The following is a 16,029-nucleotide window of genomic DNA, read 5'->3' on the forward strand; positions in this document are numbered from 1 at the left end:
ACTCGACATTTAAAAAATATATATTTTCACTCGTTAAACTGTTAACTCGGCTTTTCAAACCTTAAGTTTTTAAACGAAGATAGTATGTTTTTAAAAAACAAAGTATTCTTTTAAAAGATAGTATGTTTTTAAAAAACAAATTTCTTTTAAAAGATAGTATATATGTTTTTAAACGAAGATAGTATCGATAGTATGTTTTTAAAGAAGATAGTATCGTTTTAAACAAGATAGTATTTATTGGCGCTTCCGCGCGCCATAGGCATGAACATTACACCATTACGTAGCATTACGTTATTGAAGTAAAAATTTGAATGTCGTGAGCGTCGTACCCGGGGGGGGGGGCACTCGATCTGAAAACGACCATACGTTCGGCCCAAAATTTGGCTTCTAAAATCGGACCCTTACAGTGCAGTGAATTTCCATGAAAAATCCTACCCTTACAGTGCACTTTTTCAAAATTTCTCGCCCGTAAGGGCGAAAATTTTTGCAATTTTCCAAGAAAATGTGGAATTTTTCCTCCAAAATTGACCAATTTTGTGCCAATTTTACTAAAAAATTGGCCTTTTATCACAATTTCCTACCCTTACAGTGCAGTTCAGTGCAGTTTTGTAATTTCCTACCCTTACAGTGCACTAGCTGAACTATGAAAAACCTACCCTTAAGGGCCGAACGTCTGGTAGGTCATTTACCTTGAGTGCCCCCCCGGGGCGTCGTAATCTTCACATTCGTCGAAAATTAGCAAATAGCAATTACCTACCTGAACGTAGCTCACTTCATAAACAAAATTTCTTATCTCACTTCAAAAAGAAAATTTCTTTGGGGGGTATTTCTCTAATATCGCACCAAAAGGATGTTTGAGAGATGAAAGGACAAAAAAAGATTTGGCGAAAATCCCATTCCCGAAGATAAATTTTCAGCAGAGATTTTGCGCGTTTATTTTGTGTTGATCAACTTAGGGCGGCTTAAGGCGGACAGTTTCGTCTAAAAAAGACACAAGCGGGCGTTCCTAAATTCACTGGATATGAACGAGGAATGTACGCCCATATTGGTTTCGTTTTCTCGATTTGAAATCATTTTTGTTTTTCGTCGAGTTGAGTTGCAATCGTCTGCATCTGTAGTTTGCCTTTTTAAACTAAATTTTTGCTGTGTTGACTGGCCAGAGTCCATAGCTTTTTGGAAAATATGTCTGGAAAAGAAGTTTTTGAAATTGTTGACAAGCCTGTGTCATGTTATTCCTTTAACGAAGACCGTACACGTAAGCAAGATTTTCAACGTTTTTCAAAAAGCATGAATTTGGGAAGTTTGGTGTGGTATGAATTTATGTAGCTGAACTCTTCAGTTCAGCTAACGTTTTTAACATCTTGAATGTGTCAATTGTTAAGGGTGCTCAATTTTCTTTGGCATTGGTTACCAAATTGGTTACCGTAAGTTGGTCTAATATCGACATCCCTCGTCTTCTGTAATTCCGACACCCTTCTTTAGAGACAGGAATAATATGAAAGCTTGAGTCACTAATTGAAAAAGGAATATTCCTCTCTGACCACTAAGCAAAGAAAAATAGTTTCAACCTTTCTATCAATTTCAGCTGATAAAAAGGGTGTCGAAATTAGAGGAGGGGTGTCGACATTAGACCAAGTTACGGTACCAAATTCATAACTGTTAGGGGTCACTCACATATAGATTCTTCCCACAACTAACGTCCAAATTGAAACCCCCCTACCCCCACCTCTTAACGTCAAAGTTGAAAAATTATTGAAAATCGATGAAACTCTAAATTTTCTCCTTCATTTTCATTGTTGTTTTGTCAGCCATCTTTAATTTTGCTATGGCTTGCTCAGTTGTTTACATTTTAAAAATAATGGAGATAATTTCTAAACTTTTTTCGCAAAGTTGCTGGAATTAATTATCTCCGTAATCATAATCAACAGAATAGCGGCATTTCACAAAAAGAAGACCGACCGTCGGCGAAATTCAAGGGCCGCCCGACCGTCTTAACAAAAGGAACACAAGACATAAACATTGGGCCGTTTGCTTTGGTTAAAATTGTTCTATAAAATAGCAAAGCAAAAAAATACTTAGGTATATAAAAGGAGGAAAAGAAATATGGAAAGTAACATTATATTGTTGAATCCATTCGCCATAGTTTATGAAAAATCAAAATTTATTTCACTACATAAAAATAGAAGCTTTTCGGCTTACGCCATCATCAGTATACAAGAATGGTAAAAAATCACAAATTTGTATCTAAAATGTTGAAAAAATTGCCTAATTATCTACAAATAAAAAAGTCATTAATAAGCGCTTGATAAAAAATTCGTTAAAAAACATAATGGGTAATAAAATTTTATTTTTATTTTATTCCGTGGAGTAAATCAAGTGATGCCATTTCTAAAAAGTTGTAATTGTTTTGTTTCTATTTGGTTGTTTAATGATGGTCCCATAGTAGCAATAAATGAGGCTTCCAGAAATTTCCTTTCCTTATAGTTAATTGGAGCTTTTAAAATGCATCTCCATTGGAAATGGTGGGTGGGGTTTTCCTTTAAATGTTTTGCAGGCTCAGAATTGTGATTAACATTTTCGTGTTCAGTCCATCTTGTCGTAACATTTCTCTCTGTTTCACCGATATAATTTTGGCCGCATGAACATACTCCCTCATAAATTTGGCATGCCAAGTGGGGATTCTTATCTTTTAAAAAGAATAAGTTTTTTAACTTTCTTAGTTTTCCAAATAATAGAAACTTGATAACGATTATCGGTGAGTTGATGGAATCTTCGGAGGAACTTTTTCGAGGCATTCTCGTTGTTTTCGCAGAATGGAATCGAAATTTTGACAGTGTCTTTCGGGTCATTATCGGATGTTGGATCTGTTGAGTTGTTTTTCTTGTCAGAAAATTGTTTGAAGACACTGTTGATAAACGGTACAGGAAAGTCGACTTTCTTGAACTTCTCATGAATAATTTCTTTCTCTCTATGGAAATTGGAAGAGATTCGGTAAGCACGACTTAGATCACTACGAATGGCATTTCGTTTATACTTTTTAGGTACTTTAGAAGACCAATGTGTAGGAACTTTGGTTTCTTTACGGTGAACAGATGTCTCATAACTATTGTCGTCTTGTTTGATCATTGTGGTGTCGAGAAATTTGGTGGGGTCAATCTCACAAGTAAATTTCAGTTTTGATTTCTTAGAATTTAGTTTTTTGAAGAGATTGTCACGACGATTTTTCTTTCGTTTGGTTATTATATCATCGACATAACGGTAGTAGAAAGATGGGTTGAGGGGTCGGACAATTTCGTTTTCTATCTTGGTCATGTATATATCTGCCAGGATTACGGATAACGGACCTCCCATGGTACAACCATCAATTTGTTTGTAAAATTTAGAGTTAAAAATAAAGGTACTTTCTGTTGTCAGTTTAAGTAAGAGTTGTTCGACGATGAATCTCTTTCCTATCTGTGGTAATTTATCTCGTAGGTAAATTTCGTCAAGGATGTATGTAATGGTATCTTTAACTGGAATGTTCGTGAATAGCGATTCAACGTCATACGATACGTATTCTTCGTTAGGTGAAAGGGTTTCTTTTTCTTGTTCTTTAAGGATAGATGGAAATCTTGAGTGTTTCTGATAATATACGAATTTTCACTGCAAAGTGGTTTGAGATATTCTGCAATCACTTGGGCTGCACCATACGTATATGTGCCAGTTTGGGCAATGATTGGTCTGAACTTTAAGTTTTCCATGTCAATATCTTCGATTGATTCAAATTTATGGGTTTTCGCTGTTCCATACAAACGAGCTGGTTGACCAGAAGTAGGAAACATTTTTTGATAGTCTTTGTGTTTCTGGAAGTTACGATAAATAAAATCACGGAAAAGTTTCAGATCATGTAGAGTTTCATCAGTGGTAGGTTCGTATTTGTTATTTTTGATACCATCATCGATCATTTTCTGAAGTTTTTTGTTGTAGTCATCTCTTCGGGAGAAGACATAACTTGGACCCCCCTATATGGACCCCATTATGGACCCCAATATGGACCACATTATGGACCCCTCAAAAATGGCGGGAAAGCTAAAGAAGCTTTATATTTGACCATCTGATCATTATTTTGTAAAAATAAGTCATTTTGTCAACATAAGGACAATAGAATAATTGATGAGAATTGTATCTCTAAAACTGCGCTTCCCAGTGTTTGCCTCTTGACAATATTTATCTATTTATATCAAAGGCATCTCATTCGGTACAATTAAAATATTTGATGTAAATAAAGCTTGCAGGTATCCCATTTAAGTAACCTGTCAATATTTTGTCGAAAAGTGTCACTTTGTCAGGAAAATGACAGGTAACGTCTTTCTCGTGGAAGAAACACGTCCTTTCAAAACTTGAAGTTATGTAATGCTCTGTTCATACGAAAATAAAAATAATAATAAAAGTACTATTTTCGTTTCTCTAAAACAGCTCTCTTGGAGCATTTAATGTTTTCATTGAATCACAATCTATATCCATTTGCACCGCCAGCATCCTATTGAGCAAAAAAACACTTGTTGTAAATTGGTGTATACACCTCATTTTTTTTGATAATGTCCTTATTTACATAACGTAAGTGTCATTTTTGTCAATATTATGGATTGCTGATTTGTCATTGAAATCTTCTAAATAGCATATTTTGTATACATAATTTCCATTGCATAATATATTATTTTCATGTTATATATAAATCATATGATACGACGCGTTACAATTTTTCTGGTCTGTAATTTGTATGATCTGTGCCCTGTGTCTAAGACACATGTGACCTTATGTTCTAAAACATAATTTCAAAGTTATTTTTGATAATGAAATGATTTTATTTCAAGAAATACAAATAAATAGCCGGACTATGAAATTAAACATGTGGTAACCATGATACAATTCGACTGTGTGGTGTCGTGATGCAATTTGCAATTTTTGAGGGGGTCCATATTGGGGTCCATAATGGGGTCCATAATGGGGTCCATATTGGGGTCCATATTGGGGGGTCCAAGTTATGTCTTCTCCCCATCTCTTCGCATTATTACAACACAGGAATCTTTATCCCCCGGTACAACAACAACATCACGGTTATTGATTAAGTTTTTAAGATTATGATATGTATCATCACGTGTTTTATAAACGTTTTTGGTGAAGATATCTGTATACGCACGTAGGAACTCGTGGAAGTCTTCACGTTTTTCTGGTTCAATTTTGGGAGTAACTTGGTCGGATACGCATTCAAGGTTAGCCGCGAGTGTCTTTTTAATATGTTTATTTTTGTCTACAAAACTGTAATCTAGTCCAAGGCTCAGCTGGTCGCGTTCCGTTTGGGTAAGAGCAATATCAGACAAGTTGACGACAGGTACAAAACTTGTAGGTTGATTAGGTTTTCTCACGGTTGATAATTCTTTTAAGATGCGTAGTTTCTTGTTTTTGGTAACAAAAGATTCAAGACGTTGGAAAGATTGGTCATTTCGTACACGGCAAAGTAACAATTTATACAAGATATTACCACAAATTAGTTTCAGTTTAGTTTCTGAAACTAATTTGTGGTAATATCTTGTATAAATTGTTACTTTGCCGTGTACGAAATGACCAATCTTTCCAACGTCTTGAATCTTTTGTTACCAAAAACAAGAAACTACGCATCTTAAAAGAATTATCAACCGTGAGAAAACCTAATCAACCTACAAGTTTTGTACCTGTCGTCAACTTGTCTGATATTGCTCTTACCCAAACGGAACGCGACCAGCTGAGCCTTGGACTAGATTACAGTTTTGTAGACAAAAATAAACATATTAAAAAGACACTCGCGGCTAACCTTGAATGCGTATCCGACCAAGTTACTCCCAAAATTGAACCAGAAAAACGTGAAGACTTCCACGAGTTCCTACGTGCGTATACAGATATCTTCACCAAAAACGTTTATAAAACACGTGATGATACATATCATAATCTTAAAAACTTAATCAATAACCGTGATGTTGTTGTTGTACCGGGGGATAAAGATTCCTGTGTTGTAATAATGCGAAGAGATGACTACAACAAAAAACTTCAGAAAATGATCGATGATGGTATCAAAAATAACAAATACGAACCTACCACTGATGAAACTCTACATGATCTGAAACTTTTCCGTGATTTTATTTATCGTAACTTCCAGAAACACAAAGACTATCAAAAAATGTTTCCTACTTCTGGTCAACCAGCTCGTTTGTATGGAACAGCGAAAACCCATAAATTTGAATCAATCGAAGATATTGACATGGAAAACTTAAAGTTCAGACCAATCATTGCCCAAACTGGCACATATACGTATGGTGCAGCCCAAGTGATTGCAGAATATCTCAAACCACTTTGCAGTGAAAATTCGTATATTATCAGAAACACTCAAGATTTTCCATCTATCCTTAAAGAACAAGAAACCCTTTCACCTAACGAAGAATACGTATCGTATGACGTTGAATCGCTATTCACGAACATTCCAGTTAAAGATACCATTACATACATCCTTGACGAAATTTACCTACGAGATAAATTACCACAGATAGGAAAGTAAATTTTACAAACAAATTGATGGTTGTACCATGGGAGGTCCGTTATCCGTAATCCTGGCAGATATATACATGACCAAGATAGAAAACGAAATTGTCCGACCCCTCAACCCATCTTTCTACTACCGTTATGTCGATGATATAATAACCAAACGAAAGAAAAATCGTCGTGACAATCTCTTCAAAAAACTAAATTCTAAGAAATCAAAACTGAAATTTACTTGTGAGATTGACCCCACCAAATTTCTCGACACCACAATGATCAAACAAGACGACAATAGTTATGAGACATCTGTTCACCGTAAAGAAACCAAAGTTCCTACACATTGGTCTTCTAAAGTACCTAAAAAGTATAAACGAAATGCCATTCGTAGTGATCTAAGTCGTGCTTACCGAATCTCTCTTCCAATTTCCATAGAGAGAAAGAAATTATTCATGAGAAGTTCAAGAAAGTCGACTTTCCTGTACCGTTTATCAACAGTGTCTTCAAACAATTTTCTGACAAGAAAAACAACTCAACAGATCCAACATCCAATAATGACCCGAAAGACACTGTCAAAATTTCGATTCCATTCTGCGAAAACAACGAGAATGCCTCGAAAAAGTTCCTCCGAAGATTCCATCAACTCACCGATAATCGTTATCAAGTTTCTATTATTTGGAAAACTAAGAAAGTTAAAAACTTATTCTTTTTAAAAGATAAGAATCCCCACTTGGCATGCCAAATTTATGAGGGAGTATGCTCATGCGGCCAAAATTATATCGGTGAAACAGAGAGAAATGTTACGACAAGATGGACTGAACACGAAAATGTTAATCACAATTCTGAGCCTGCAAAACATTTAAAGGAAAACCCCACCCACCATTTCCAATGGAGATGCATTTTAAAAGCTCCAATTAACTATAAGGAAAGGAAATTTCTGGAAGCCTCATTTATTGCTACTATGGGACCATCATTAAACAACCAAATAGAAACAAAACAATTACAACTTTTTAGAAATGGCATCACTTGATTTACTCCACGGAATAAAATAAAAATAAAATTTTATTACCCATTATGTTTTTTAACGAATTTTTTATCAAGCGCTTATTAATGACTTTTTTATTTGTAGATAATTAGGCAATTTTTTCAACATTTTAGATACAAATTTGTGATTTTTTACCATTCTTGTATACTGATGATGGCGTAAGCCGAAAAGCTTCTATTTGTATGTAGTGAAATAAATTTTGATTTTTCATAACATTATATTAATATTGTATTTCTGGTGAAATTTCTTAGCGTCACAGACTTTAACCCCCCCACCCCTTCGCGTCAATTTGACGTTGGGAAGAATCGATATGTGAGTGACCCCTTAGCGTCCCCAAAAAAAAGTCCACCTCTTTGTAGACAGGCAGTCTAAACTTAAACTCTTATATCAGGATTAGAAACTAGGCTAGTCTTTCCTCTTTTATATTTTCCTTTACAACAATACAATGCTGAGAAGTTGACACAACACGTATGTGTACATGTACATTGACAAGTAATCCCTGAGAGAAGTTTTTATAGAAATCTGCAACAAAAATGAAAGTGGTCTCTTCCACAGATTGCTTCCCAGCACTCCTTCGCAGCTGTTTATCAAATTTCCACCAATGAGGATGCCGCATTTCAAAAGGCCCTTCTTTTTGGCACCTGTGGCCTTTCAGTGCCTTGCACGACGGGTGGATTTAAAATCCCACCCTTCATATATTTTTTTCAATCTGTGATCTATGGCTTAGGTTTTTTCTCATCTTCAATTTACTGAAGAAAGCGGGAATTTGATGGGAGAGTTAGATTGTCAACAAAGTGCCGTAAAAAATCATTGAATAAAAGAAGAACCTAAAATCTTAAATATTTTCATTTTGAAGAATAGGTGCAAAAAAGTGAAACATAGAAAAGTTTCATTTTTCATTGCTTTAATCGAAAATTTTCTATGCTTAGTTTTTTGCACAAACCCATGTAACTATAGGCGAGCAGCCCGTTGCTAAGATGTTGGCTTGAAATCAAAAATGAAACCACTCAAAACGAAAGTAAAATCGGCCCGTACTCGAAATCCCGTAATCTTGATATACGAGTTTATGTCTATACTGACAGGAGACCCGTCCTGTATTTTTATAATCTGATGCATACGGGGTAGATATGACCTGTGAGGCAGATATCTGCCTCAAAAAGTGGGAAATTCGAATTTAGCACTGTCCTCACTTACTAAAATAAAAACCAAATTTCGGAACTTGCGCTTTCTCTAAGGGGACCCGTCCATATTCATTTGACAACGCATAACTTCAAATTATATCCTCTGAACCCCCCACCCCCACAGATAACGTCAATCGATGTATACCAAAAGTTGTAGCCATTTTTTCATCAAAGTTTTCTTGTTCCATCGCAAAGTCTGTACTTGGTTGTACTCGTGCATGTATGTGTTCTTTTAACTAATGACCTTTATTTAAAAAGAAATTAAAAGCTCCACTTGGCGCTAGGTCCGTGCCGTGCTTTAGGCGTACCACCTTCTTGTGTGATGTGGTTCGCTCGATCGTACAAACAATGAAAATATGATGTAATGATATCATAGCGCAAACCAATGGGATTATGCGAGCAGCAAATTTTCATGTAATTCATACACGAATATATTTTTGACAGCTTATAAAGTATAGTGTGGTTGGTGGTTACAAATATTCTTGATTTTCACAAAAAGGTATACCTTTGATTTCTTATAACGTCAAACCTAACTTTTGAAAACCACTCCACCCCCTCATGCGTTGTCAAATGAATATGGTCATGGACGGCTCCCCTAAGAAAGTGTGACCAGTAATAGAATAACAAAATTTGATTGGCTATGTTTTCAACCGTTATTAGGATCTGGGAAATTCCAACTCTCACAGCCCATAACCATGCTATATATTTCGCCATCAGTATATAGAATAAGAGAATCATAGCATGGATCTCCAGGCTACCTTCTTTGTTGATGTGGATTCTCTCGAGTTCTATCAACTGTCGAAGAATCAATTATTTTGCATGGGAAAAAAGGATAAATTGAAATTTTGAGCTGTCATTTGTCAAATTTGGTCTATTAGATCAAAATTTATGATCTAACTACAGTATCTGAAACTGTAAACTTTTTTTTCTTCAAAAAAAGTCAAAAAAAGGTCAAAATTAAAACGAGGGTATTATTATTTAAATCATCATAAAGAAAACACTTCTTTTGTCAATTTACTAATGATCGAAGTTTTTTGTTCTTTTCGTGGCTAGTTTCCTATGGTGGTCAACAATCGAGGAGATGTTGTTTGAATGTCCCTCTCCCCAAGATTGCCTGATCTCACTGGATCTCACTGTATGTGATTTCTATTTGTGGGGTTACATAAAAAACAGAAATGGAAGGAACCCCAAAATTTTGCAATTCCAGACCCTTGATCAGTTGAAAGCTTAAATTAGAAATCTTGCAGCTAATCTCGACCCTCAAATTATTCGAAACGCTTTTACAGAATGGCTTAATTGTGTAAATAAGTGCTTTGGAAAAAGTGGATAAACATTTCCTGATGACTAAACGACATTTATGTCTGTCTTACATCCAGTATATGCTCGGTCAGGGTCACTTTTTTGCAAAATGTTGAAGTTCACCATCGCTCGGCAAGGGTGGTTTCCCACCTGGGGCTCAAGTTCTAAGAAATTTCTGAACGTCTTCTTATGTAAATTACGATCACAAGTCTCGTTTTATTTTCAGAGGTTGCTCTGTCACCAAACGATCACCATGTTTTTATTTTCAAGAAGAGTGGAAACAAATGGGTTAAAGAAGCCACTCTGACTGAGGTAAGTATGAGTTCTACTCTGGCTATTAGTATATTTTTTATGTGAATAAACCAAGCTTGAATGACGGATATAAAATTAGCAAATACTTTCTTTAGGCCATGGCCAGTGCCACCAAAACGTTTCACTTTTTTTTCAAAATGTCCGTGACCAAGCTTTTAGAATTGATTTTGGTCAATTTGAGGGTGCTGATTCGGAATTTGAATGTTACCAAGCTTGAAAACCCGCAGTTTTTGCGTAATTTGCGATTTTTTTGCGTATTTAGGCAAAATTGTAAGCCCTGAAAATTCATGATTTGGGGGGGGGGGGGGTCTTCAAAATCAAAAAATACCTATACCACGTGATAGAGCTCTTCCAACTGAGCAAAAAAATGTATTATATCAAAGTCAACTTTTCTTGATCAAAAGTTATGGGCGTTTTTGTGGTAAAAAATTGCTATAATTTTGCATAAATTATGCAGATTGTGGGGAAATTCCCTGTTTTTTCCACAAATTTCCCAATTTTTGACCATAAAATCGTCTATAACTTTTGATGTAGAAAAGTTGAGACTTTGATATAATACATTTTTTTGCTCAGTTTGAAGAGCTCTATCACGTGGTATAAGTCTTTTTTGATTTTGAAGACCCCCAAAAATCACACATTTTCAGGGCTTACAATTTTGCCTAAAAACGCAAAAAATCGCAAATTACCCAAAAACTGCAGGCTTTCAAGCTTGGTAACATTCAAATTTGGAATCAGCACCCTCAAATTGAGTAAGAAATATATCAAAAAGTTGGTCCCAGACATTTTGAATTTTTTCTTTATTTTTGAAACAATAACAATCCACTGGCCACGGTCTACTTCTCAAATTTCTCGATATCCATGGAGTCAGAAAATTTCACCATCTTAAAATTTTTGGTCTTCAACAAAACTTTGCGGCATGAGGCATGAGAAAGAGGTTCTCAACTTCAGTTGAGCTAGAATCTGAGAATGTCTGTCTGTCTGTCTGTGTCTGTCTGTCTGTCTGTCTGTCACAAAAACTTTGGGGCAGGCTGGAGACTTCAAAAATGGTCCGATTTGGCTGAAATTTTGCACACTTGATCCTTGGGTGAATCCCTGGGGGTGTTTTTTTCATTTTTTCAAAATTCAGAAAATTTCACCATCTTAAATTTTGGTCTTCCAAAAAACTTTGCGGCATGAGGCTTGAGAAAGAGGTTATTTATAGGTCCAGCCTAAAATAAACTCTATGATATTTCTTAGCATCATCAAACTGTGACAAGTATTGATTGGGCTCCTAAGAGCAACCGAATTGTTACTTGTGGTGCTGATCGTAATGCCTATGTGTGGGTTGATGAAGGCGGCAAGTGGAAACCAACCCTTGTATTGCTTCGAATCAATCGTGCTGCTACCTCAGTCAGATGGTCACCAAACGGTCAGTTAATTTGTTATATATTCTTTTCCTTTGAGACTGTATAAGAGAATATTTTGATATTACTATTTGAAAGTTATGTAGGTAATCAAGCTCCAATTTCAAGTGAAACTTGTGATATATTATAATGACTTTGAAAATTGATTGAATGCTTGGATGCTTTTTTCTGGCTTTGATATGAATTGAAAAAAAGTCATTGTAGTGTATGGAGATTCATCATTTTTTAATTCATCTTTACAGAGGATAAATTTGCAGTTGGAAGCAGTGCAAGATTAATTTCAATCTGTTATTACGAGAAAGAAAACAAATGGTAATTATGTCCTGCTTTACTTTGGTGTCTGGATGAATATTTATTTGACTAATCATAGTTTGACCTTAGTGCTTTTGAAACTATAATTCTAAAATATGAAGTTTCGTTGGGTGCTGTTGTGACACACACAAAAAGCCTATTGTTGTTTGAAAATTAACCAGCCATTATAAATCCTTTCTTTCTGCTTCCAGGTGGGTCAGTAAACATATCAAAAAGCCAATCCGTTCAACTGTCCTTTCACTCTCCTGGCATCCCAACAATGTCCTATTGGCAGCCGGCTCCTCTGACTTCAAAATGCGAGTTTTCTCTGCATACATCAAGGAGATTGAATCCAAACCGGAGTCAACAAACTGGGGCAAGAAAATGCCTTTTGGAAATATGATGGGCGAATGGAGCAATGGAAGAGGTAAAGTTCATGACCAAAACATCAACTTAAAAATGAAGATAAGCTTCAGTCAAAATTATCTCATAAAGGCATGTTTTTATCCTCCCTCTTTTTGAATAAAGCAGTAATTGTAACAAGCCCAAAATCTGCCTTGTTGAGACTTCAACTCCCCAACAGACCCCTCGTTTGTCAAAATAGTATTTCCATTCTGTTTATGAACATTGACAGTCAAATTTTTCTCAAAATTCAGTAAAAGTTAGTTCAATGTTTCTCTCCCATGAATAGGTGGATGGGTGCACGATGTTGCATTCTCTCCTTCTGGAGCCAAAGTTGGATGGGTTGGACATGATTCAAGTATCTCCGTTGTCCAAGGTACAAAACAAATAAATTGTAATAAAATAGTTACTTCTTATTGTCCTAACCTCAATCTCAATTAAAGGAAGTTACGTTTACACAAAAAAGGGAGGCTTTCTCTACTCTCTCAATTGGTACTCCCGCATTGCAAATTCTTTCGTTAATTCTGCTTTTTCAGCAGAAGTTTTACAACAGCCTTTGAGTATAATCATTTCTCTTGAAGTCCTATCATCATCTTGGTTAACTTCTTGCCTTTGATTTTAATAAGTCTCAAAAGTATTGTATTATCTTTCAAATTGTTTTTCTCTAGGAGGTGAAACTGAACCTGTTGTTTTGCCATTGAACAACTTGCCATTTGTCACATGTTTGTTCATCTCTGAGAGTGCATTAGTAGCTGCTGGACATGACTACGTGCCCATGACTTTCTCCCATGACGATAACAACAAATTGACCTTTATGGCTAAACTTGATCAACCAGCCCAGAAGTCTGGAGATGAAGAAGAAACCATGTCAGCCATGCAGCGTTTCCGATCGCTTGATAAGAGAGCTACCACAGGCTCAAAACCAGGGAAATCTTCTACCACTCATAACAACATGATCAAGTACGTAGAGTTTTAGTCTTATGGACACTTCTGTTATGTGAACGTGCATGTGAATTTAATGCTCAAAAAACCTAAAAAGATGCTTTTAAAGTCAAAACGTTTAGTTGATTTGCTTATGAATAGCTAATACTTTCCCTCTGCCGATTTCCCGAGTGTTAAATTTTATACCAGCAACAAACCTGAAGCTCAAGCACCATACAACTTGATTTTTAAAGAACAAGAAAGCTGCTGTAGATAACAATACTAATGTGATTAATCAAAGAATAACTTTTTTAAATACCCTTATCGGGGCATAAAAATATTGAAATAAAAGTGGGACCTATTCAAAGTAAAATCATTATCTCATATTTTACTTTCCATAGAGCAAATAATTTTTACCAACGAATATTCTTTTCTCTATTCCAGGCAATTGTCAGTTTATGCTTCAGATGGAAGCGGTATTTCCCAGATTTCTTCTGGTGGTATGGATGGAAAGATTGTACTCTGGAACTTAAAGGTGAGTTATTTAAATGTATTTGTATCTTGAATCAAAAGGGGCAATAAGATGGCTTAAATTTTTGAAAATCTCCTCTCATTAATTATTTTTATTGTTTTCCATCAAAAGTCTTAAAGGAATTTCGAGACTGAAATTTTCTGAAAAAATAAGGAATATCCGGGCTTTGAGCTGAGATAAGATTCTTATAAAAAGAAAACGTGTATATCATAATAAAAATAAATCTTCCTTCAAAAATACAGGAAATGAATTTTCTCTAAATACACAAGAATATTTTCCTTTGAATAGAAATATTTTGGGAAATTGCATCTGAACAGGACAAATAGTAAATCACTAAGGGTCAGTGACTCTCACTATACAAGGAATTTCTAGACTGAAATTCTTTGAAAAATAAGGAATATTCAGGCTTTGAGCTAAGTTAAGCTTCTTATAAAAAGAAAACGTGCGTATCATAAAAAACCCATTTTCCTTCAAAAATACATGAAATGAATTTTCTCTAAATACACAAGAATATTTTCCTTTGAATAGAAATATTTTGGGAAATTGCATCTGAACAGGACAAATAGTAAATCACTAAGGGTCAGTGACTCTAACTATACATTTCATTTTTCGGAATCGGATTCGAATAACGTGCAGATGCAAATGGAAGGATGATGTCCATTAAGATACAATAGATAAATAATATCAAACGCTTCAATTTTATTTTTGTAGACTTTGGAGAAATCAATTGCCGATTTGAAGATTTAAAGAAACACCATCACGTAAAACGAATTCGTCCGACAAAATGGCCCGAAATCGTTCGAACTGGGTAGTATATAGAATAAAATAGTTCATTCATCATTTTCTAATATTTTTTTTCTAATTCCTATCTATCATTCTAATTATCTTCTTGTAATTTTTACATCTCATAGAAATAAATAGAATATCCTTTGAAAATAAAATCTTCTGTTGAATTTTTTTTTATCGTAATCAAATTAACAAAATTGGTAGTTTATTATGTAATAATGAGGTTAAATCGGTATAATAACGACGATGGACGGAACGTGCAATATGATAATGAGTGTTTTAAGGGCTCTGACCATGGTGAATTTTTCATATTTGCCATTTACAAAGTATAGATTTCTGCCTGATGTAACCAACAAAACTATGGCATGTTATACATTTTCTGTTAGGTTAACCATTCCTGAATCTAAAAATTTTAAAATCACAATGAAAAAGTTTGATGAAGAGAAAAATGAAGATTTTTGCGAAGGAGCCTATTTCAACTTTAAAGAACTTATTTTCGGCGAAGAAAAAAGATTTTGGAAATTTTTTTTGCGTTAGATGGTGTATCTTTAACCAAACAAATAAAAGATTTTCGGAAAATTTTTGTAAAAGCTTCTTTGTCTCAAAATCTTGAAAATACCGGTTTTTGACCAATTTTTCATCCCAATCTTTCGTAGAAAACAGTTATAATTTTTAAAACATCAATTTAGAAAATTTTACGAAAATTTTCAAATCTTTGTGGACAAATTAAAAAAAATTCGAAAGAAACGTTAATTACCCATTGAAACTTTAGCGTTTTTTTGCAAAAGAGGTAATATAACATTCTATTAACATCTTTGTAAAATTCATATCATCATTTTTGTAACTTAATTCTTGATTACTATTGATAGAATAAGGCAATATTTTGCTAAAAGTGTCAAGAAACCCAAAACAAAAGTTTTCAAATCCCTCAACAATTTTTTTGACTATAGTCAGAGCCCTTAACCAATCAAATTTCGTATTTTGACTAGCCTATCACAATTTTTGTTTGTCGTCGTCGTGATTATCCTGGTATATTTTTCCTCAGCAATGGTGATTGCACTGTACCGAATTCAATATGGAAGACCAGGAAAGGTCATATATCCTGTATTGTTTACTTACTGGTTTATCGTCAACTTCTCTACGTTTCAATTTTTCTGAATATACTACCGGATGTTTAAAAAGAAAGTGTACAGGTTTGAAGATAGTTTGTGAGAAAACTAAAAATGTTTTTTGCCATTCGAAGGAGGAAAGACTAACTTGAATTTTGAGGTATCGTACTTTAAATTTGCTTCACGTGTTCAAAAGTTCATT

The 16,029-nt window shown here is 34.8% G+C and overlaps 1 protein-coding gene across 1 annotated transcript; it reads left to right on the plus strand.

Annotated features, from left to right (window-relative positions):
- Positions 1 to 1,052: 1,052 nt before the first annotated feature.
- LOC136797918 (actin-related protein 2/3 complex subunit 1A-like) lies at positions 1,053 to 14,873 on the plus strand. Its single transcript, XM_067054502.1, has 9 exons — positions 1,053 to 1,255; positions 10,298 to 10,383; positions 11,620 to 11,791; positions 12,029 to 12,098; positions 12,290 to 12,504; positions 12,769 to 12,855; positions 13,148 to 13,439; positions 13,845 to 13,935; positions 14,644 to 14,873. The coding sequence occupies exons 1-9, from the start codon at positions 1,183 to 1,185 to the stop codon at positions 14,677 to 14,679; spliced, it is 1,122 nt and encodes a 373-aa protein (XP_066910603.1). The 5' UTR covers positions 1,053 to 1,182; the 3' UTR covers positions 14,680 to 14,873.
- Positions 14,874 to 16,029: the final 1,156 nt, after the last annotated feature.

This window comes from Clytia hemisphaerica, unplaced genomic scaffold (assembly GCF_902728285.1).
Source record: "Clytia hemisphaerica strain Z4C2 unplaced genomic scaffold, Clytia hemisphaerica genome assembly, whole genome shotgun sequence".
In the NCBI taxonomy this organism is placed as follows: domain Eukaryota; kingdom Metazoa; phylum Cnidaria; class Hydrozoa; order Leptothecata; family Clytiidae; genus Clytia; species Clytia hemisphaerica.